Raw genomic sequence first — 22255 nt, 5'->3', positions numbered from 1 at the left:
CCCTGCTCATGCTCTCTCTCTCTCTCTCTCTCTCTCTCTCTCTGCTTTCTCTCAAATAAATGAAATCTTAAGAAAAAAATTCTACTGGCAACAGATACTTCTGCTTAACCTGGCAGGAAGGGTTCATTAGAACACTTTTTTTTTTTTAATTTCTAAAAAAGATTTAATTAATTTATTTATGAGAGACACAGGGAGAGAGGCAGAGACATAGGCAGAGGGAGAAACAGGCTCTGATAGGGAGTCTGATGCAGGACTTCATCCCAGGACCCCAGGGTCATGCCCCGAGCTGAAGGCAGACGCTCAACCACTGAGCTACCCCCAGGTGCCCTGTTCCGATGTCTTCAGGATGTTGACCTCAACTCCAGTGAGATTCCTGTGAGAAAAGGAGACATGAAGCACTCTGGTAATCAGGCCTGATAGCGTTTCATTCCCAAACAGAACTAAGTATTAGTTCAGAATCACTCTCTCTAAACCTAAACTCACTTATTTATTACTATTTTAACAGTTCCCTTAAATCTTCAATGAAGATCCAAAGTGTACAAAACCTGTACAATAAAGACCAACTTGAAGTTTGGATATATGTCTCAGGACTGTCAGTACTAAAATGATTAACGTTTAGCATGGGATGAGCTGAGAACCTTGGATTCTCATCAAACCGTGTGATTTCTTCTCTTCCTTCTGTATACCTGTACATCTCCTTTTTGAGACTCTTTCTTCTGGTTTTACATCACACTATTAGTCTTTTAAAATCCAGGTATTCACTGATTAACAATTCATTTGGAAAACATTTAAAGACCACCTATTCTATATCAGATACTGGGATAGTTTCTAGAGACAAAAATAATTAAGATCCCTGTCTTTAGGGAGCTAAAGGTCTGAAGGTGGAGATAAAAGAGGTAATGGGATCCCTGGGTGGCTCAGCGGTTTAGCGCCTGCCTTTGGCTCAGGGTGTGATCCTGGAGTCCCGGGATCTAGTCTCACATCAGGCTCCCTGCATGGAGCTTCCTTCTACCTCTGCCTATGTCTCTGCGTCTCTCTCTTTGTGTCTCTCATGAATAAATAAATAAAATATTTTTTTTTTAAAAAAAGAGGTAAACAGATGATTTCCATGTAACATTGTTAGTGTTTTCACAGAGGTATGAATCTGTTATGTGGAGGGTCAGCAGGGGGGCTAGGATAATGAGGGAAGACTTCTTTGAAGCGAAGCTCAAGGTAGAATCTTTAAGGATTAGTAGGAGCTATTCAAGTGTTGGAAGGAACTCATTTCAGGCAGGTTTGGAAAACTACAAAGAGCAAAAGATTCCTGTTGGGAAGATGGTAGAAACTGAGAATGAAGAGATGGGTTTTGCTTCTTCTCTACCGATGAGCAATTTAGTGATGGGTACAAAATGTAATGATGATTATTTTTAGTACTGCATCCATCAACTCTTCGATAAGGATGACTTGGTCCCAAACCAAATTTTAAAGAATGTAATTTTTCAGATTGCTATGGCTATTACTAATTTTTTTAATAATGACCTTCCAAATACTTTCCATCCATACAATATTACAATTGACAAGAATTTATTTTGCTAATGAAATGTCATGCCTACTTTTTCATATTAACCATAGAACTCCAATAAAGCAAAATTCCAGGCATGCTCAACGCCACAGCGAACAGGGCTACCATCCTCTGACTAGCCTCGAGTGAATGAAAGTACACTGCTACTCTTGAATCACTTAGAGGTAAATGGTGAGAAAGCCCATTTCTATCTTTGGTCTATTAGATGAGGGCATTGGCACATTACAACTGATTTTCAAGTAATGCAGAGGAGTTGTAAAAAAAAAAAAAAGAAGAAGAAGAAGAAAAGATGGGAAGAGTGCTTCAGAGAGAGTCCTGTGTGCCTAGATACAGCAAGACATAGCACTTCCTCTGAGACTATCTCCCAGGCTAATATCATAGTCTTTAAGCAGCTGGATCTCCCTGAAAAAAGTATCAGGATAGACAGCACACTAGTCTTAGACAATAGTAGACAGAGCAAAAAAATGAGTTTAAGTGTCACAATGACTTTTCACTAAAGCTTTCAAACAATATTCATTCATTCACTCATTCATTCATTTTAAAAGGTAAGCTCCATACTCAACATGGGGCTTGAACACACGACCCTGAGATCAACAGTCACATGCTCTATGGGATGAACCAGCCAGGTACCTCTCAAACATTTAAAAGAAGAATTAAAGAAATATGGCTAGCTTAGACAGATTCTTAGAGAAAATCAAAGATGAAAGGATGTGAATTAAGGGATAAATGTCTTTCCTGAAGATGAACCCTAATGATATTTTATCCTTATGTTACAATTAACTAATACTGAGCCTTGACAAGAATATACATCACTCTTAAAAATAAGAATATGATGGGGCACTGGGGTGGCTCAGTTGGTTAAGTATCTGCCTTCAGCTCAGGTCATGATCCTCAGGGTCCTGGGATAGAGCCCAGCATTAGGCTCCCTGCTCAGCGGGGAGCCTGCTTCTCCCTCTCCTTCTGCCCCTCCCCCTGCTTGTGCTCTTTCTTCCTCTCTCTCAAATAAAGTCTTTTTTTTTTTTAAAGAATATGATAGAAATAGATATACGCGAATAAGCCACAATGTATAACATCATGAGAAATATGTAACATCTTTCAAGTAAGCTCAATTATTTTATCTTGGAAGAAGAAATGATGAACCTATCCTTGAAAGTGAATGTTAGATTTATTTTTTAAAATATTTTACCTGATTTAAATAGTTTAGGCACTTTTCAAGACACCAAAGGCAACAAATGCAAGATTTCAGCACACATCGGGCACAAGCATTTTCCTGGAAAGGACAAATTAGAAATAATTAAAAACCATCATATAGAATCAAACCATCATATAGAATATTCCAAATGTTAGAAAAATAAAGTAAAAAAAATCACAACCTATGTTTCAAAGGCCTCCGTACCCACCCTCTTTTCCCTCAAAATGTAATAGCTAAATTATTTGTAATCAATTAATTCAACAGGTATTTAGTACCTACTGCATATAAGATAAAGTCAGGTATACAAGACCAGAAAGGAACTTCTACTATTGTAGAAGAAAAAAAAGCTAAACATAAAAAAAGGTTAGAAACAGAATATGCAATAGATACTAGTGCTATAAGAGTGGAGGACAGAAGGAGATGATGTCATCGAGGAGGAGGAATCAGGGAAGGTTTCTAGGAAGGGGTGGCATATGAGCCAACCTGTGTTGAAATGTGTATTATCTCCACAGTCAGGGATAGGGAAGAGGATCCAAGGAGGAGGTGTGAGTCAACACAGAGGAAGAGAAGCACAGGATAACTTTGGGAAACCAGTGACACGATGGATTTTGCCACAGCATGTAGAGAGCAAGAGTAGGGGACAAAGCAGAAGGACTAGATTCTGCTTTGCAAGGATTCTGAAGAAAATGTTCACAGCTATGGACTTAGCATCACTGGGAGCTTTACCACACACAGAGCTGAGGTCTGGGATATGACCACAGAAAGCCCAGAAAAGTATTTTCTCCTTACCTTTCCTTTGAGCTGACTGTGCATGTACATAAGGATCATTCGTGGAATTTTGACTAACGTGATAATGAAAGATCCTTTTGCCACAGTACCCAGGTGATAACGAATAAGGCGATTCACTGATGCCAAAATAGGTGTAAATGGCAAATTCCTTTTATCCCTGTTTAAAAAATAACCAAAGACATTTAAAACAAAGGCTAAGTACAGGAATGGTTCAGAATCCAATGCAGTGAAAAATTAGTTCATCTAAAAAGAATTCTAGATTTGTGACAAAATGGGAAAGTAATATACAACTAATACAAATGCTGCTGATGTACCAAATTGAGTTCATGTTTCATTTCTCTATGGTAGTTTCACGGGGTTCTTAGGCTCTAAGACGTTAAGTAAAATTAAACTGTGCTTTGAAAGCTTTTACTAGTAAATACAGAGTTAAATATACAATCAAAAAACAGAACTTAAAAAAGATGTTCTGGGGTGCCTAGATGGTACAGTTGGTTAGGCATCCAGCTCTTGGTTTCAGCTCATGTCAGGATCTCAAGGTTGTGGGATGGAGCCTTATGTCAGTTCCATTCTCAGCATGGAGTCTGCTTAAAAGACTATCCTTCATCCTCTGTCTCTCCCCACCTGCTCTCTCACTCAAATAAATAAATAAATAAATAAATAAATAAATAAATAAATCTTAAAAAAAAAAAAAAAAGATGTTCAATCTAGACCAGGTACCTCATTTTAATAGAAAACTAAAATGCCAAAAAAAAAAAAAAAAAAAAAAAGAAAACTAAAATGCCTACAGCTTATATTCATCTCTGAAGTTAGGAATGGGAGTCACAATACTGTTCTGACCCAAATAAATTAAAAAGGTTTGTTGGGACGCCTGGGTGGCTCAGTGGTTGAGTGTCTGCCTTTGGTTCAGGGCATGATCCTGGAGTCCCAGGATAGAGTTCCACATTGGGCCTGCTTGTCCCTCTGCCTGTGTCTCTGCCTCTCTCTCTGTATATATCTCATGAATAAATAAAATCTTAAAAAAAAAAAAAAAAGGCTTGTTGTCCTTTGATGGACCTTTATTTATTTTATTTTTTAAAATTTATTGATTTATTTTAGAGAGAGTACAAATGTGAGGGGCAGAGGGAAAAGGGGAGAGAATTTCAGGCAGATTCTATGCTGAGCACCCCACCCAGGGCTTGATCTCACTACCCTGAGATCATGACCTGAGCCAAATCTAAGAGTCCGATGCTTAACTTGCTGCACCACCTAGGTGCCCCGATGGACCTTTATATAAAGCAAAAAGTACATAAGACACTACAAGATTTATTTTTCTGCCTAATATAATTGAAGTTATGTCATGACCTGCTGTTCTAACTTTTTGAGAAACTTACAGAAAAGTATAAAGATTAAATAACAACCTCCCATGTTCCTACCTCTCAGGATTATCAGCTATAACATTTTGTCATATTTATTTCCAATTACTTTTTAAAGAAATAAAACCCTTACCAGCCTTACTTCCATCTCCTTCAGACACAATCACTTAGAAGATCTTAAGTTTTCTGACAAGAATAAATTCTCACCTAGTAAAATAGTATGTTACCACAGCTCCTGCCACAGTCATCTGCTGACACGCTAGGATAAATTCACTGATCCAAATCAGGCCCACCACATGGTACCACCACATGTATTGCAGAGGCCCAGAAACTTTAAACTCCACAAAGCCTTGCTCATTCTGAACAGCGCTGCCTGGGAAAATAATCAAGGAAGGAAAGAAGGAGCTCATAAAGTACAAACTAAGAAATATGGCTGTTAAATATAAGAGATTAATCTAATTTCCAACAACAGTCCCTCCTACCCCCAAACCACAAAATTTATGATCACGGTGCTATTTAATTAAGAGACAAAAATAATTATCACTTGAAAAGCTGTGAAGCCAGACATTCTACATTTAAGCATTTTGTTTTCCCCAAAGGCATCATAAAGCTTTTAAAAAGTGTTCTATTTGAATATAGTTCTTACCACGTCAGTTAATTTAGGCATGAATTTTCAAACACTTCAATCTTTTTTCAGGGTTCTTTTATTACTCATCCAATAATTATAGATATCTCAATTATTAGCAAAGGACAGAAATTAATATTATATTCAATTGGTGAATGCGTGCTGAACTGCCAGAGAAGTTACATACAAGCACACTATCCTTATGCCACTCATCACAATTAATTCCATTTAGGGTTAACTTCTGATATAAAGTGTAGCTACACGCAAGTCTGAGAGTCTAACTACAAACAATATCATCACCAGAAACTCTACCTAGGTTCAGATCTTTTCCAAATTAGAAAATCCCGAGGAAGCAAGTTGATCTTTGGCTGTAACTGGGGTTTAAGGCTGCTCCACAGCCGCACAGAGTTCATTTGTCCATCTTAGAATGAATCCTAATGTCTGAATCAGTACTGGACTTCAAAGCCATGACCTGTCTGGACCTACTTTGGGAGGAGGATCTAAAAATCATGAATAGGGAATGGGCTGTTGAAGAATCTTAACCAAATTCATTGCTAGTTCCAATGGCAATCAGACCTTCGTTATAAAGGTCTAAGAATTCTATCTGAAGTTTTAAAGTAATTTAATACAAATCAGATTCATCACGAATAAGGAGAAGCAGCAGCAGGTCTTCTTACCAGTAGTGCCAAGAAAAAGAAGTGTCATGATCCAGTATGCCCAAAACAAGACAAGAGCAAAGAAAGTCCAAAAGGGTTGGAAGACTAGCAGCGGCAAGTGGATGAAGACTTTGCCAGCCACGTGGAACAAGGCAATGGTGAGAGCAACACGCTTGCGCATGACCAACATTATCAGGAACAATATCACCTGTAAAGAGCAAATGCAGAGAAAGGTTCCAGTTACTGCCCTAAGCAGTGAATACAGAAACCAAATGATGGTGGAAATTTTGAACATTACACTTCATCCCACATGGGGGAAAGGTTATTCTCTGAATCCCAAAAATACTTTATCAGTGTTGTGGCATTTAGCATTCTCAATTGAATCCTGAAAATATCCTTAAAGCTAAACATAAAAGGATTTCTCAGTTTATTAATATCCTAGAATTCTCCTAACTTTCCTTTTCTACTCATTAGGAATCAAAACATGTTGTTTGTCAGTCAGGATGAGGCTCTGCATTTATTTGAATAGATACATGCCTGTCACTCTGAAAACAGGGGAGATCATATGCCATGACTACAAAAGGAGGTATTTGCACTTCACCTCTGTTATCAGACCAAGGGCTCCTAAAGAGCAGGGTCTGTGTCAGATTCACCCCTTACACACCCTCACCGTGCCCTGGGTGAGGGTCAGTGAACTATACTTAAAAAAGAGGGGAAAAAACTGTTTAAAAGACGATTAATATGTATTTGTATAATAATAACAAGCAAATACCTTTTGGCACCAATGGTTTCATGTTGCCTTTATTTTTTATTTCTAAAGCTCAATTAAAAGCTTGGGATTGGTCCAAGAAGTGGTCTGAGATTTTTTTTTCTTTTCTCAGAGAGGAGAAGGAGATGAATCAAATATATGGGTACACATTATTTAACCACACGTTCATCAGTAATTTACTCTACAGTGCCTAGGCAGTGAAGTTCATCTCTAACTTGGAATAATGTTGTGAAAAGTTTAAAAGGAAAAAAAGAGGAAAATAATTAGTACACAAGGAAATGAAATGATATGAAGTGGTGTATTTCTTAACATACTTTAGTAAAGAAAACCACTTTTAAAAAGGGAATTATATTATGACAGCAAAATAATATGTTTTTACTAACAAAGGATAATATAAATATTCTAGGTAAAAATCCCCTCTTAACGAGCAGGCAATGCAGAACCAAATGTTGCATCAAATAACACTCATCAATTAGGGAAGCCTTCTGAAGACCTTTTAATGTTCCATGCCTATGGGACAGAGATTTCATCTAATGCAGCTCAGGGTTAGGCATGCAATTGCCAGAGGTGAGTTTCTGCTTCATTAATGATCCCTGTAAATAAAAACATAAACCTAAACGATCCACCCGAGCCCACTCACTGTGAACACCGTGGCTGAAATGGCATAGATGAGGAGGGCCCGAAGATTGTCTTCAGCTATCTGAAGCTGCTCAGGAATAACTGTTTCTTTGGGAGACCTTCTTTGCTTTGCATACAGCCACCACAGTACCCCAGTGCCACCTGCATTCAAAAAACAATTGTTTTGGAAATAACAAGCACAAGGAAACTCATAACATAAATCTTCACTTTCCCGGATCCTTCCTATACATCACCATGGGACTAACGCAGCAACAATCCATTTGGCTGGGAGGTGTGTGGCTGTCACTTTTTGCAGGCATAAGGGGAGCTCCAATTACTCCATTATCATCATTCACACTAGGTAGTTAAGATATCTTTCAGTACACCAAATAAATGTCCTTCAATGGTATTTATTATTGACGCTGAAGCTCAGAGAGAGCCAAGCAAAGACAAGTACCCCTGAGAGGAACTGACCATACAGAGAGAATCAGTGCCTGCTGAGACCTGAGGAGCTTGTACGAAGTTAGTAAGGGTCACAGAAACCAGGAATGAAGCTGAGGAAGGCCCAGATCCTCTCTGTTGTGTTACCACAGTAACCCCAGTGCCTCGTGCAGACACAGTCATGCAGTTAAGACAGTATTTGTACAAGGAGCAAATGAAGATGAAAGAAACGATTCCCACCAAAAGTAGGAACAAAGATAGGAGATCTTTGATAGCTTGGTAGTGGTGTGTGCTGGATGCAGGTTTCTCCCTATCACTGGTTCAGAGATTCCAAAAGTTAGACTAAAGATGGGGGAAAACCCACCTCCACATGAGAGAGCTGCATCAAACACCTTCTTTCTGAGTGCCCAGAGCATCAACTATTTTAGGTGCTGGGGACAGAGCTGTGAACAAAACTAAATCCCCATCTTCAACCCTCAAGGAGCTTATATAGTAATAAGGAAACAAAACAAATAAGGAAATAAGTAAAAATATAGTCTATGAAGCCTAAGGGAAAAAAAGTCATCTTTTAATAGGGATAGAAAGTGCTGTGGTTGGGAAAGCATTGTGAAAGGATGAGTAAGCAAGGTTTCAGTGGTGAAATGGTATTTGAGCAAAAGAATCAAAGACAGAGAGAAAACAATTTATAAAGCCATCTAAGGAAAGGGTGTTGCAGGCAAGAGGTACTAGCAAGTTCTAAGATGCTGAGATGAGACCATGTCTGGCAGGAGAGAAAGGAGAAGGCCACAAGCAAGGGGCAGAGTGGTGGGAGCTGTGGGCAGAGGGGCTCTGGGGACCAGATCATACTAGAAGGCCTTGTAGGCTCTGGTAAGGAAATGGAAGATTCTGAGTAAAGATGTATATGAATGGGCAGACAAGATAAATGTCTGGGAGATGAGAAATTGGACCAAGAAGTATACAAATCAACCTGACCTCCAACTGCACTCAAGTAAACAGTGAGCAGGGTCAAAGGGAAATGCCAACCCTACCTGGTGCCAAACAGCCAGAATCAATTTTTTTTTTTCTATTGAAGATGAGTAAACAAACTTAAACACAAGTCTATGAAAAACATTTGAAAAAGGGAACTATTTTCATTTTGAAATCTTTTTTATTTTTTATTTTTAATTTTATTTATTTATGATAGTCACACAGAGAGAGAGAGAGAGAGAGGCAGAGACACAGGCAGAGGGAGAAGCAGGCTCCATGCACCGGGAGCCTGACGTGGGATTCGATCCCGGGTCTCCGGGATCGCGCCCTGGGCCAAAGGCAGGCGCCAAACCGCTGCGCCACCCAGGGATCCCTCATTTTGAAATCTTAAAGAAAAGTGTCATTGCCTCAAACAACAGAATAAAACATGTTATCTACAAATGGGAATAAAAAGTTACGAGGGAAATGGGCACCTTGGTGGCTCAGTTGGCAGAGCATGTAACTCTTGACCTCGGGGTTGTGAGTTTGAGCTCCACGCTGGGTATAGAGATTACTTAAAAATTTTTTAAATCTTTAAAAAAAAAGTTATGAGAGAAAGACAAACAGAAAAGAAAACAGAATGAGATAATAATGAAGACATCAAGGAGGTCACTGTCCATAACAGCCACAATAGACATTGCTTATGTAAATTTGTGTTCGGAAGTACACAGTAGAGGTGACCAAATTGAATCACCACAATACTATTAAGTAGGTATTAAAAGTCCCACTTTATAGATAAATGATAAAATTGAAATTCAGGAAAGTGAAGTAACATGCCAAATGTGACACATCTAGTAAGTGACAGAGCTGGAATGCAAATCTACTTTTATTATAAAAAACTACCCATCTGCTATAAGCTGAATGTTTATGACCCCCTAAAACTCATAGATTGAATTCCTAATCCTTAATGAGATGGTATTTGGAGGTGGGTCTTTGGAAGATGATGAGGTCATGAGAGTGTAGCCCTCATGAACAGGATTAGTGTCCTTATAAAATAGCTCTCAGAGAGCTCCTCTCCACTTGCACCATGTTAGCAAATAGCAAGATGACAGCTGGACAAAGGAAGCCAGAACTCATCAGATTCCGAATCTGCTGGCACCTTGGTTTTGACCTTCCTGGTCTCCAGAACTATGAGAAGTAAGTATTTCTTGTTGATAAGGCATCCAGTCAATGGTACTTTGTTATGGCAGCCCAAAGTGACTAAGACAACATCTAAACACAGTACTAGACACAACGGCCACACGATGGCTGGAAGAAGTAAGAAATGGAATCACAAAATGAGGTAAGTCAAGTACAGAAATGACAGTGAGGAAAACAAAATCAGTGATCTGGAAGGTATGCTTGAAGAGAGCTTCCTGAGTGTAAAGAAAATGTCAAAGGATTAAAATGATAATTTAGAAGATGACAGCAGAAGAATGAACAATGATGCTAAGAGGAAAACCACTGGAACAGAAATTGTAATCAGATACAGAAATACGACCACTTTTCAAAGTTGTAAAAGACACCCCCCCGCCAAAGAAAAGAATCATTGGCAAATTTAGTTAAGATTCAGAACTAAACGGAAATTTTAAGTTATAAAGATAAATTAAAAATTAGATACACAACAAGGTAAGTGAGATGGGTGATGGGCAAGGGCACAAAATTAGACTGGTCTCCAAAAAGTAAAGTACCGACACAGGAAACATATTGCTGCTTGAGAATTTTATATGCAGCAGATTCAATATTCAGATGTAAGACAAAGATAATCTTAGATAATAAAGAGTTGAGAAAATACACAACCCACAAGTACTTCATGAATAAGCTACATGAATTCAAATTCTCATCAAAACAAAGATGAACCAGAGCACCCGCACCCCAAAGTTTATAGCAGCAATGTCCACAATAGCCAAAATATGGAAATAGCTCAGATGTTCATCCACAGATAAATGGATAAAGAAGACGTGTACACACACACACACACACACACACTGGAATATTACTCAGCCTTCAAAAATAATGAAATCTTGCCATTTGCAACACTGTGCATGGAGCTACAGTGTATGATGCTAAGCGAAATAAATCAATCAGAGAAAGACAAATACCATATAATTTCACTCACATGTGGAATTTAAGAAACAAAACAGATGAACACAGGGGAAGGGAAGAAAAAATAAAATCAGATAAAAATAGAGAGGGAGGCAAACCATAAGAGATGCTGAACTCTAGGAAACAAAATGAGGGTTGCTGGAGGGGTGGTGAGTAGGGGGGTGGGGTAACTAGGTGATGGGCATTAGAGCACTTGATGGAATGAGCACTGGGTGTGATATGTAACTGATGATTCACTAAATTCTACCCCTGAAACTAAGAATTAAAAACAAAGATGAACTGAAATTAAGAACTCAAGAATGAAGTTTTACAAAAATAAGACCAGTAGTTCTCACTAAAACTGGGGCAGAAGAATGTAAATAATTTTATAAACATTATTATGAAACATTTCAAGGCAAAGCAAACATTCTTTAGAAAGATACAATGTATCAAATAATATTTTAACTTTAATAACCTGAATACAAAAACTCGGATTATTTGTTAATGGCTAAAAAGCGGGAACAGGCAGATGAGAGGAGGGTTAGAATGGAAGAAGTACATGTTGAATTTAAAGGAAGCAGGGTAAAACCCAACATATACCCTTTCCATTTCACCCTTAAATAACAAGAAGATTCTAGATTAAAGAATATTTTCTGAAAATGTATAGATTATCTACTGTAGAAGTAAATATAAAATGTATACCATCCAAACCAAGGGTAAAAATAACCAATGAAAGCATAGTATATATAGCAAACATAGAGAAAACAAAATAAGAAAGCATAGACTTAAAGAAAATATAAAATAGATGACATCAATAAGACCAAACATAGCAGGCAGGATTATAAATGTAATGGGGGCAAACTCCCCTAATAATAAAGTTTCATATTGGGTAAAGCATTGAAAAAACAATTTTCAGTGAACTTGTATATAAGTTCAATGAACTCATATATAAATATAAGTTCTGAATTTCATATGCTAGTAGTGGTAAACTGAGGGGAAGCCAGGTTAAACTGTGAAAATTTTAAAGGCAAAAGCAAACTCTCTTTAAAGAAAAGAGGTGTTATGTGAAAAATAAAACTTCTTTCTTTTTTTATATTTCTATTTTCTACCATGGAAGTAGCTAGATACCATGAGTAGGTATCACATTTATAATTGGGAGGGGGGAAGAGGGAGGGGGAAGTTATTGTTCTCAAAAAAAGACAATAAATACAGAAAACCCAGAAGGTTTCATTAGAAATAGTAAAATAAAAACATTACACAAAATAGAATATCAATAGATAGAAAAATGAGTAACAATATTTTACACACATTCGATTATTACGCCAGGAATATTTCAACCAGAAAGAATCTCAACACTTTCGGATGGCGTGTTCAGGCCTTTAAAAAGTTTAGGATAAAAAGAAAGAGTCGCTTCCTCTGCCAGGCAGGGAACACTGAAAAGTACTGAGTGAAAAATTGAAGAACAAGAAGCAGGGGCACCTGCGTGGCTCAGTGGTTGAGCGTGTCTGCCTTTGGCTCAGGTCGTGATCCAGGGTTCTAGGATCCAGCCCCTTGTTGGGCTCCCGCTCAGCGCAGTCTGCTGGTCTCTCTCCCTCCCCCTCTGCTCCTTCCCTAGCTCACATGTGTGTACCCTCTCCCTTTCTCTCTCAAATACATAAATAAAATCTTTAAAATAATGAACGTAGTTCTGAATTGAGGGGTTGCTAAAAGCAAACTTAACTCTCAATTCTAATTACTAAAAAACAAAGGAATAAGAAGCTTACCAAGTGAACCCAGTATGACCAGAATTGTTAAGATCCACACAAGTACTCTTGAAATATACCTGATTATCACCATCAGAATCATGGACAGAACTGCAGGGAAGATAGAGAACATGTAGAATATTATTTTAAAACATTGGAAAACATAAAGAGAAACTCTTTCAATTGTTTTCTCCTAGGGATATAAATTGTTGCTCTTGACAAGACCCCAATTTTGGTAAGAAAGGTTAACTGGCTACTTTTGCACTTTGACTTTGGTACTTGCGCCACTGGAAGAGCGTCGCTTGAAACTCAGGTTCCTAACTGTGGGTTGATAAATGACAAAGAACACATGCAAATGCAATATGGTGACTCAAAAACAGCACAGAACTGTTGTGGATTCACCACGGGAAGACATCAGAACTCACATGCAAACACACATGCCAACACACAGAGTGTAGAGAATGACGTGTCATGTTGGTGATCAGAAAAATTGCTACACGTAGGCAAAGGTCAGTTAAAATAGCTGCTGTACTTCCCTAGAGTAATCCTAGCATTTCAGGACCAACTTCTCTGATAGCTGGTCAACAAGCTAGACAGTATTTTAATCTTTTTCTGGTCATTTCTCCTCTAAAATTCCCAAGAAATGCTCTGACTCTACAGAATAGTATCCTGAAGCCACGAAGGCCCTAATCCCTCTGACCTTATTTCTCAATTCAATTGGGGTCAGGGGTCCTGATTGACAGATCTTCAAAAAAAGAGCAAAGCCTAGTTGAGTGATTTAGCCAACACCTCTACCCATCCTAAGCTAAATTCTGACATGCTAAAATCTGGAGTGAAAAATTTTAAAGAAAGAAACTGGGAAGATTTGACCTTTGCATAGGGAAATTCATTTCTGAAATCATAATATGTTCATCTTTAATTATCTAAAGGCCCATTTCACAAACAAATGAACAAAGATCTTAAGCCTAAAGAGAACCATTCTAATAAAAACTGGAATTCCAATGGTTTAAAATTACTATCACCATTTTTAAGGTTTCGTTTTCTTTTTTCCTTATTCAACTATTTCAGAGAGTAAATAATTTTTTTTTTAATAATTTTTTTTTATAAAGCCAGACTAATAGTCAAGTTTTCGGGGGCCATTTGCAAAGCCAAAAAATGGTTGGGATCTGTGACTAGATAACATTATCACTTTTGCAATAAATGTATAGGAACCAAAAACAGATGGGAGCGTTTCAAATATCACAGAAATAGCTTTTCATATGGACAGCATTATTTCAATTGAGTCAAGTACTACCTAAGCAAAAAGAAAATAGTCTCTAATGACAAGATGGAAATTCAGCTAGTCTTCTCAATGACTATAATTGTTGCTAACAGACAAAAATACTCATTTTACTTATATAATGAAAGAGGTGCTTGGTTCCTACCACAGTTTACTCCTCTTAACTAGAAAGATCTCTAGATTCTGATATGGCTACATATAGAGCTCTAGGATAATACAGGCAGTTTACATCTTGAAAATCACATTTATTTGATTATATTATCTAATGACAGGAATTCAGTGGCTACCAAGTGGAGATTTTCTAACTTTCCCAGCAATACAGTGATATTATGAACTGTAGCAATGAAAAAAAAAAAAAAAAACCCATATCTCAAAAGTAATCTATCAGAAAGCTATGCTCTTTGATGAAAATATAGAAAAGAATATGTGGCCTCTTTGTATAAGCCTTTGGAATCATAACAAAAAACAAAGGGGTGTTGATTCATTAAAAGAAGCCTCCTGCTATCATAGTAAAGGTTATTATAGACAGTCATCAAAGTTTGGGAAAACACCAGTTTTCTCCAATGAGAGAAAAAGAAAGTTTCAGATATATAAATATATATATATATATTTATTTAAATATGTATATATTTGTAACTATATATAATCTGAAACAGTTAGTTTGGCTATGGGAAGTTAAACATTTTACAGGTATCCCGGCTATATTCATATTTTGGTTACAAGACAGAACAGTCTTCTACTGCGGTACTATGCAATAGCTAAGAATGAGAAAAACAATTACCTAGTGATAACAAGCAAAGTCCCAATATAATTTCTTTGCTGGTCATTACTCCACTAATCAGCCTGTGTAAGACACTATTGTCACTGACAAAGGTGATCAGGGCCTCTGCAAACTTGGCATAGCAGGAAATGTTCACGGGAGCACAGCGATGGAAGAATGGGATAGGTGCACTGGTGATACAAGAAAACAAAAATCAGAAAAAAAATTACTCCTCCTTAATATAAATGCCACATCCAACACACAAATGAAAGGTGACTGTGACTGCGATACACTCCACCCTCCACGCATCACATGGGGGCCACGAGCTGGAGCTCAATGCCGTGAAGATGACTGTCATGGGCAGGGATGCGCATCTCACCACAGGCCTCATCACAGAGGGTGGAGTGCATATTCCGAAGGAAGACAGTACCCTCCCCTTCTGAAAAGAGACACACACACACATACACACACACGTACAGAACTACCAAAAGCAAAACCGAACACATAAACGCCTAGCCTGCACATCTATCAATCAATGGGCAGATGACAGAACTTACAAACATACACTTCATTGAACTGAAAATGAATTTTTGCCATAAGCTATTTAAACATAGAAAACACACATGCTTTTGCTCAAAACGTGCCACTGTTAATAAAATGTTTCCTCTATCAGAACAGCATACAAAACCTGGCATGAAAAGAAAAGGTGTTTGGGGCACAAGCTTATTAACGCTCTTAGAAATTAATCATGCCGAGACATCAACATACAGCATAATACATAGCTGTTTCAAACAATAACTATGGGGTGCCTGGGTGGCTCAGTGGGTTAAGGTTAAGCATCTGCCTTCAGCTCAGGTCATGATCTTGGGGTCCTGGGATCGAGCCCTGCGTGGGCCTCCCTGCTCAGTGGGGAGTTTACTTCTCCCTCTGCCTCTGCCCCTCCAGCCCCACGCTCTCTCTCACTCTCATATAAATAAATGAAATCTAAAAAAACACAAAAACACAAAAACAGAAAAACCCAATAACCATGGATATTAATGTATGGGAACACTTTATGAGGTAATAGTACAAGGGAAAAAAAAACCCAAAGATTTGTATCTAATGTGATGGTTGCTGTCTCTGTACAAAAGATATAAACATAAGAATGAGAACAGAAAAAAATAAGAATAAATGAAAAATCTCTGATTTGTTAGGGTCATGAGATTCTGCACTGTTTTCTTTTTATATGTCATTATTATTGTGAGATTATTTATGTCCAAAAAAAGAGGTAACCAGTTATATCAGGTTTATACTGACCACAGCTCTTCTTGTTAAGGAACACGGCTGTGTGTGAACAGAGACATAGGTCTGGTTTGTTATAACATATTCTACTTTAGCCTTTGAGAATATGGTATACGTCTGACCAATGAGAGATTCTAAAAGAGCTCTGTGAATATGCCCTCAGTTGTGATTTGTATGGATTCCACGAGATTCCATATGCCTGTCCATACACATATACACACTTCTGTGTGCATTAAAAGTTAGCCATCGCTACCATAAATCTCATATTTTCAGAATTATCTGTAGAACTCAGAGAAAGCTCTCATATAACACAGCTGACTGCAGTGAGGCAGGTGTGCTCTCATTCTTGGTTGGCGCTGTATTGTGGTCAAATTAGTGGATAGGAGTACATGTCTGAATACCAAATTCCAAGTTTTCTGATCTCAGCAAAGCAATTTTGAATGACCTAAAGCAAAACACTATCTTTGTGTTTCCTTCCTCAAAAAAACAACAAAAATATTTCTTTCCAAATAAAAATATAAGTGTGCTAAGTATTGATTTTCCTTAAATGCTGGTAAATGAGCACCAATGGGAGTAAGAATAGGCAACATCTTCATGCTTCATGTTCCATCTTCATGGAACAATAAAATAATAATAAAGACCTAGTCTTACCTTCGTTATGCTTCAGTAAAATGTATCCCAAAATAATGATGTGACACTATGACATAGTGTCCACTTAAAAAAAGAAGTGTCTCTTGTGACTTGTGGGTTATTTGTGTGTACCTCTAAAATGTTGGTGTTGGTGAAAGTGAATGCCCAAGATTTGATATTTTGTCAGAAATTGCAGAAAGAGCATTCTGAGTAATGTTTAAATAAAGGTATACAAGTCAATGTTTTTGACCAAACTTGTTTCACTAATCGTATAAAAAACTATAAAATTATAGCTACAATAAATGAAATGAATTTAATCCGAAATAGCACAGGAAGGAATCAAAAGAATTAACCATAAGTTCATGGTCAACGGTGGCTGACTTGGGACAGAAACCTTTAAACTGACAACCTTTTGTGACCTACACCTGTTTTTCTTCCTGATATTATCTAACTAGATGATGTCTCTGCCAGGTTAATGTCCCTACGTAAGGAGTTCTAACCATATTTTAACTAAAGCGTTGTTCTCTATCCTTCAAAACTGAAGTCTTCTCTGCTCCACGATTATCTACATCTTCATCTGCTTTACTTATTACCCTATCATTTCGGGTGTAGCCTCTGCTTAACTCACTTGCCTTCACCCTGGAACATAAAATATATCTACCTTGAGGATACAGATGCCATTTTCTCATTTTCAATATCTACCAATTTTGTTGGCCCCTTTTCCTGTCATATAACCATAAGTGAAACTTATCCTCTGTCCAGAGGCAGCTCTGCCTCTATCTCCCAAATCCTACCAGGATGCTGCCATAGTTTTAGACTCAAAGAGAAATACACATCACTTCCAAAAGATAGCGGGGCCTGTTATAATGGGAACAAACCTGGATGAGTTCAAAAGCCTGCGGTGATCCTCCTACCACTACATAGCCGCCTGTTTCTCTTCCTGTTAGCTGAAAGAGTGGGAGTAGTAATAATATAATAAATAGTAATAAAGCCCAGCCATAAGTCAGTGATTCTAAATTAACAGGAGCAACATGCTCAGTAGTGTTGGTGTTTTTCTGCTTTTCAGACTTATAATGAGGATAAATGGCTTGAAAGGGAAGGATTATATTCTTAAAATTCTAATCTTTCATTTCTATTTAAGAGTTAACGCTGAGTAATATCTGCTCTTTTACCCTTTGAAGTCAATTTTAAACTATACCTAAACACTTGGCTAATTGGAAAGAGTACTTTTACAAGTCTCCTTCAAAGAACTGAAGCAAAGTAACAACAGTCCCTTACCTTATAATTTAACCTATGTCAATTTAAAAAAACAAACAAACCACAACACCTGACAGCTCTAAATTTGAAGGCATAAAATTAGCATAAACTGATTACATTGTCTAGCTGATGGTCAAAATCTGCTCTTAGTGGTAAGGCATATCAAAAATAGGAGGCAAATAAAAGAGAAGATGGTATTTGGACACAGTAGTCAAAAACAAAGTTAAATAGTTAGTTTTAAAGTAAAAAACACTACACTCCTTGGTCATTCTTTTCTTCTACTATTCCCACAACAAAAACAACTTAACCAGCCATGAATTTTTAATACTCAAATGACATTCTTGTTAAAAAAATATACATATCTAAGTAATCATGGCATTGAAATGGTTTGTCTGGTATTTCACCATTTAAGACCTACATGATATAGTGAATGTTTGCTGGCTTCATATACCTCTCAGAAAAGAACACTTCTGAGAACCTGGTATGTGAGATCTTTTCTACTTTAATGTCTAACCTAAATGACACACTCTGTGCTTCTTAATTAGGAGGACAAGCATAAAGAATTCTATTTATAGCAACTTTTTCTACCTTTTGAAGCCCACAGAATATTGAATCTTTAAGAAGTCAATGTAGTCCCATTAGGAACTGATGCTGTTTCACATTATTGAAACATAAGTCAACAAGAACAAAATGAATTTATAATAAGTCTTCTAAAGATTTTTAAAAATTAGCCACTCAGAGGGAAATTGTATCTTACCTTGGCAAACACACTGCCCACTGGCCTTAAGTCCAGGCTATCGCAGTTAATGAGCTCTCCTCCCTCAAAGCCTGACGACACATGATGCCTAATATCTCTTATCCATATGCCGTCATAAGAGAAGACAGGGGTTTGTATCTCACACAATTATCTTAAAACTTCAGGTTAATAAGCATGTGTAAATAAGCAGTTACACATGATTTCTAAAGAAAAGTTTTATTTAATGAAGAATAACAATAAAGATTTCTAGCAGTATCTCTATAACACAGAAAATGAAGGAAATAAATCAAGAATCTAATTGTAATACTCAGTGGTTTTCATACATTTCTTTTATTTTCTCTCTTCTTTCCTTCCTATACTCCTTTTTTTTTTTTTTACTTTTACTTTTTACTTTTTTATTAAGTAGGTTCCATGCCCAATGTGGAGCTAGAACTAATGACCCTGAGATCAGGAGTCACATGCTCTACCAACTAAGCATGCCGGTCGCCTCCACCTTTTTAACTGTGGTATTGGACTATGTCGTGGGGAAGAGGGCAGAGTAGGAGGACCCTAAGGTCACCTCATCCCATGGCTATAAGTAGATTAACATTCGCATAGTGTAAAACTATGGTATAGATTTTATAAGATCTTAGATTAAAACTCTGATTCCCAACAATTAATTGTGTGACTTTGCACAACATTTAACTTCTCTCATCTTTTATTTCCTCATCTATAAATCAGGAACAATATCCTCATAGGCTTTTGTGAAGATTAAATAAGACAATACACATGAGAAGCTTCATATGGTGGCTGGCACACAGTAGATGATTTATAAATGTTAATTTACATTGAATCCTTCATTTAAAAAATATGAATATATAACATTTTTTTTTCCTTGGCTATTAGTTTCTCTTTTCCATATCATACTATTAATTCCCCAACACCTAATATCCTTTCTGGCATCCAGAAGTATCAAAATAAACGTCTGGTGAGTAAACTGAATTTATGTAATATTTCTACTACTGCAGTTTTCTTTAGCTACACCTAAACCTTTAAGTGTTTTAAGTGTAAGGGCTAGTCTCCCTATCACTACCATACTCAGCATGCCACCAACAGTTACAAATTTGGATTAAACATTGCCCTTTCCAGGCATTTGCTTTTAAAATTCAAAAGCTCTTAGAAATAGTAATCATTTGGCAATTGTGTAGTGTTAGTGTTTTATTGTAAATTAGTTTACAATTGCTTTTCTCTAAGACAAGGCATTGCTTTCAATAGCAGAAGGTGCCCACGTACCCAGGAAGGTGAAGGGCAAAAGGGGAGGCTCTAGAGGTTAAGAGAAATACTTTTCCCTACGCCGGATGCCAAGCACAATAATGCTTAAAACATATTACTTTATTTATTTTATTTTATTTTTTTACTTTAATTCTTACAACAATTCCATGATAGAGGTATTAATATTCTCATTTTACATGTGAGGATGCTTGGTTCACAGAGAGGTGAAGAGACTTGCCCAAGGTGACAAAGAACAAGTGGTGACACAGAATTCACCCCCAGGCCTATCTGGACTCAAAGTTCAGCTCTTTCTGTCCTGCTAGGGTGCTTCTAGAAGGAGAGCAACAGAGATATAAACAATGCTCAGGGCCATTTGCCTGCATCATAGGTTTGCGTGGTGCCAGTCTTCTAGTGTATATAAAAAAGTCACCAAAACCAGTTCCTTTTTTTTTTTTTTTTAATTGACAGAGTTTCTTAAGGACAGAAACTAGATCTTACTCATCTTTGAAGATCTGATATCTAATATGAGGTGAAGAATGTGGGATTGCCCCAAGTTTTTTATTAAAACACATTCACTGTTTTCTGATCTTTGCTCTTTGCTTGCCAAATGCTAAATGGTATTTACAAGGTCCTAACTTGATTTTTCTTGTATCAACTGTCACTTCTTTTTTACTTTCCAACAGGTTGAATTCAGATAAAAGTGCTAAGATACTTAGACTATGAGGTATGCTAAAATAAGTTAAGCATGAGGATCTTTAAATACAGCATAAACATTGGGTATAGTCCATTTTAAGATGGCATAGGGTCATCACTGCTTCTTAGATTACTGAGACATTAGTGTATGATCTTGCTAGAAGACAAATCTGTCCATGTTTGTTTGTTTTGTTTTTTTTTTTGTCCATGTTTAAAACTCAAGCCCTAATACTATGTTTCATCTTTCAGTGAATGCCCCTTAGGACACTGTATTTGAGATGTGTGAGTTCTGTACAGCCAAGAATGGAACACCTAAGATAGATAATCAGGAACAGGCAGTTATCAACATGGTAGAGCCAGAGGTCAGAGGTGAATGAGGATTTACCTGAACCCCTGTCCCACCCATATTACACAGGAGCAGAGCAACCTCATCCTCACATCTAGGCTTTTGGTTATCCTTTTATAATATGTTTATGCCTTAAAATATGACTCTATACTCATAGCATGCATTTAAAACAGGCTTTTTAGCAGTTGAGTTGATAAGAGGACAGAGCCTTTCCTGTTTTTACATTGATAAATTTTCTCCAATGACTCTATTCTATTCTCAATGGTCATGAATGGAGTCTCTTTATCTATTGGTCTAAGCCCATAATTTATAGGTCCTACTTAGTATCTTTTAAAACAGTCCCTTAATTTTCATTTTCATAGGCTTTACATTTTAATTTCAATGGTGACTTGACAAGACTAAAAGAGCTGGACATCAATTAAACGGATATATCCTTTGTCTACTTTCCAACAGAAAATTTCATTCAAGTTAATAAAGCAGCACAAGTTACAACCATAAGCAAGCCAAAGGAATGCACACATAAAATCAGTCTCAAAATTTTAATCAGTAGCTTGCTGTAATATACCAAGATATAATAAAAGTGGTTTCAACTTCGTATTCCTGGCGAAGCTGACTCGTGTCATACATGCTTAGTGATACACACTTAAGGTTCTCAAGATCAGGCATGCTCCAAATCCTATGCATCTAATTCTGAGGATATATTCTATAATACCTGCAAATTTATTTCCTTGTCAAAAAACCTATTTATAATTTTAAAGTTGGCTTTACTCATAACTACTCTGAGATCCTTCAATACAAAGAGTATTTCTTGTCTCTTCTTTGTATCCATTATATGCAGTAAGTACTGAAATAATAAATGTTTGTTGAGTAAGACCTTGGATAAGATATGGCAAACAGTGTATTATTATAGAGAATGTACCTTAATACAGCCTGCAACAAGGTATAGAGAACAGTCACTGGCATATTTTCTACATTTACAAAGTAAATTAAAAATAATCCTAGGAAGTATTATAAGGATCAACTTCAAGGCATCTTTGGAGACTGTGAGACTTGGCTTCTAGATTTTGCAATGACTCAGTAGTTCTACATACTTAAAAATTATGGCATTAAAAAAAAAAGTAAGCCCCCAAAAGCAATTTAAAATCTGAGAATGAGAAAAAGTTGTTTCCTCTGTGTGTGTTTTAAGA

General features: G+C 37.0%; 1 protein-coding gene across 5 annotated transcripts in view; it reads right to left on the bottom strand.

Annotated features, from left to right (window-relative positions):
* Positions 1-22255, bottom strand: part of SLC44A1 (solute carrier family 44 member 1) — a 193557-nt gene that overhangs the window by 66590 nt on the left and 104712 nt on the right. For all 5 annotated transcript variants that reach the window (XM_025433237.3, XM_049116336.1, XM_049116338.1 and 2 more), the window contains 7 exons: positions 14875-15044; positions 12836-12925; positions 7585-7724; positions 6197-6383; positions 5102-5267; positions 3543-3699; positions 2748-2831 (listed from right to left, as the gene is read on the bottom strand). In XM_025433237.3, coding sequence (XP_025289022.1) covers positions 2748-2831; positions 3543-3699; positions 5102-5267; positions 6197-6383; positions 7585-7724; positions 12836-12925; positions 14875-15044 — 994 coding nt within the window. The remainder of the gene's footprint in view (positions 1-2747; positions 2832-3542; positions 3700-5101; positions 5268-6196; positions 6384-7584; positions 7725-12835; positions 12926-14874; positions 15045-22255) is intronic.

Source organism: Canis lupus, chromosome 11, assembly GCF_003254725.2.
Source record: "Canis lupus dingo isolate Sandy chromosome 11, ASM325472v2, whole genome shotgun sequence".
NCBI classification, from domain to species: domain Eukaryota; kingdom Metazoa; phylum Chordata; class Mammalia; order Carnivora; family Canidae; genus Canis; species Canis lupus.
The sequence above is the reverse complement of the archived record's forward strand: the minus strand, read 5'-3'. Positions and strand labels throughout refer to the sequence as shown.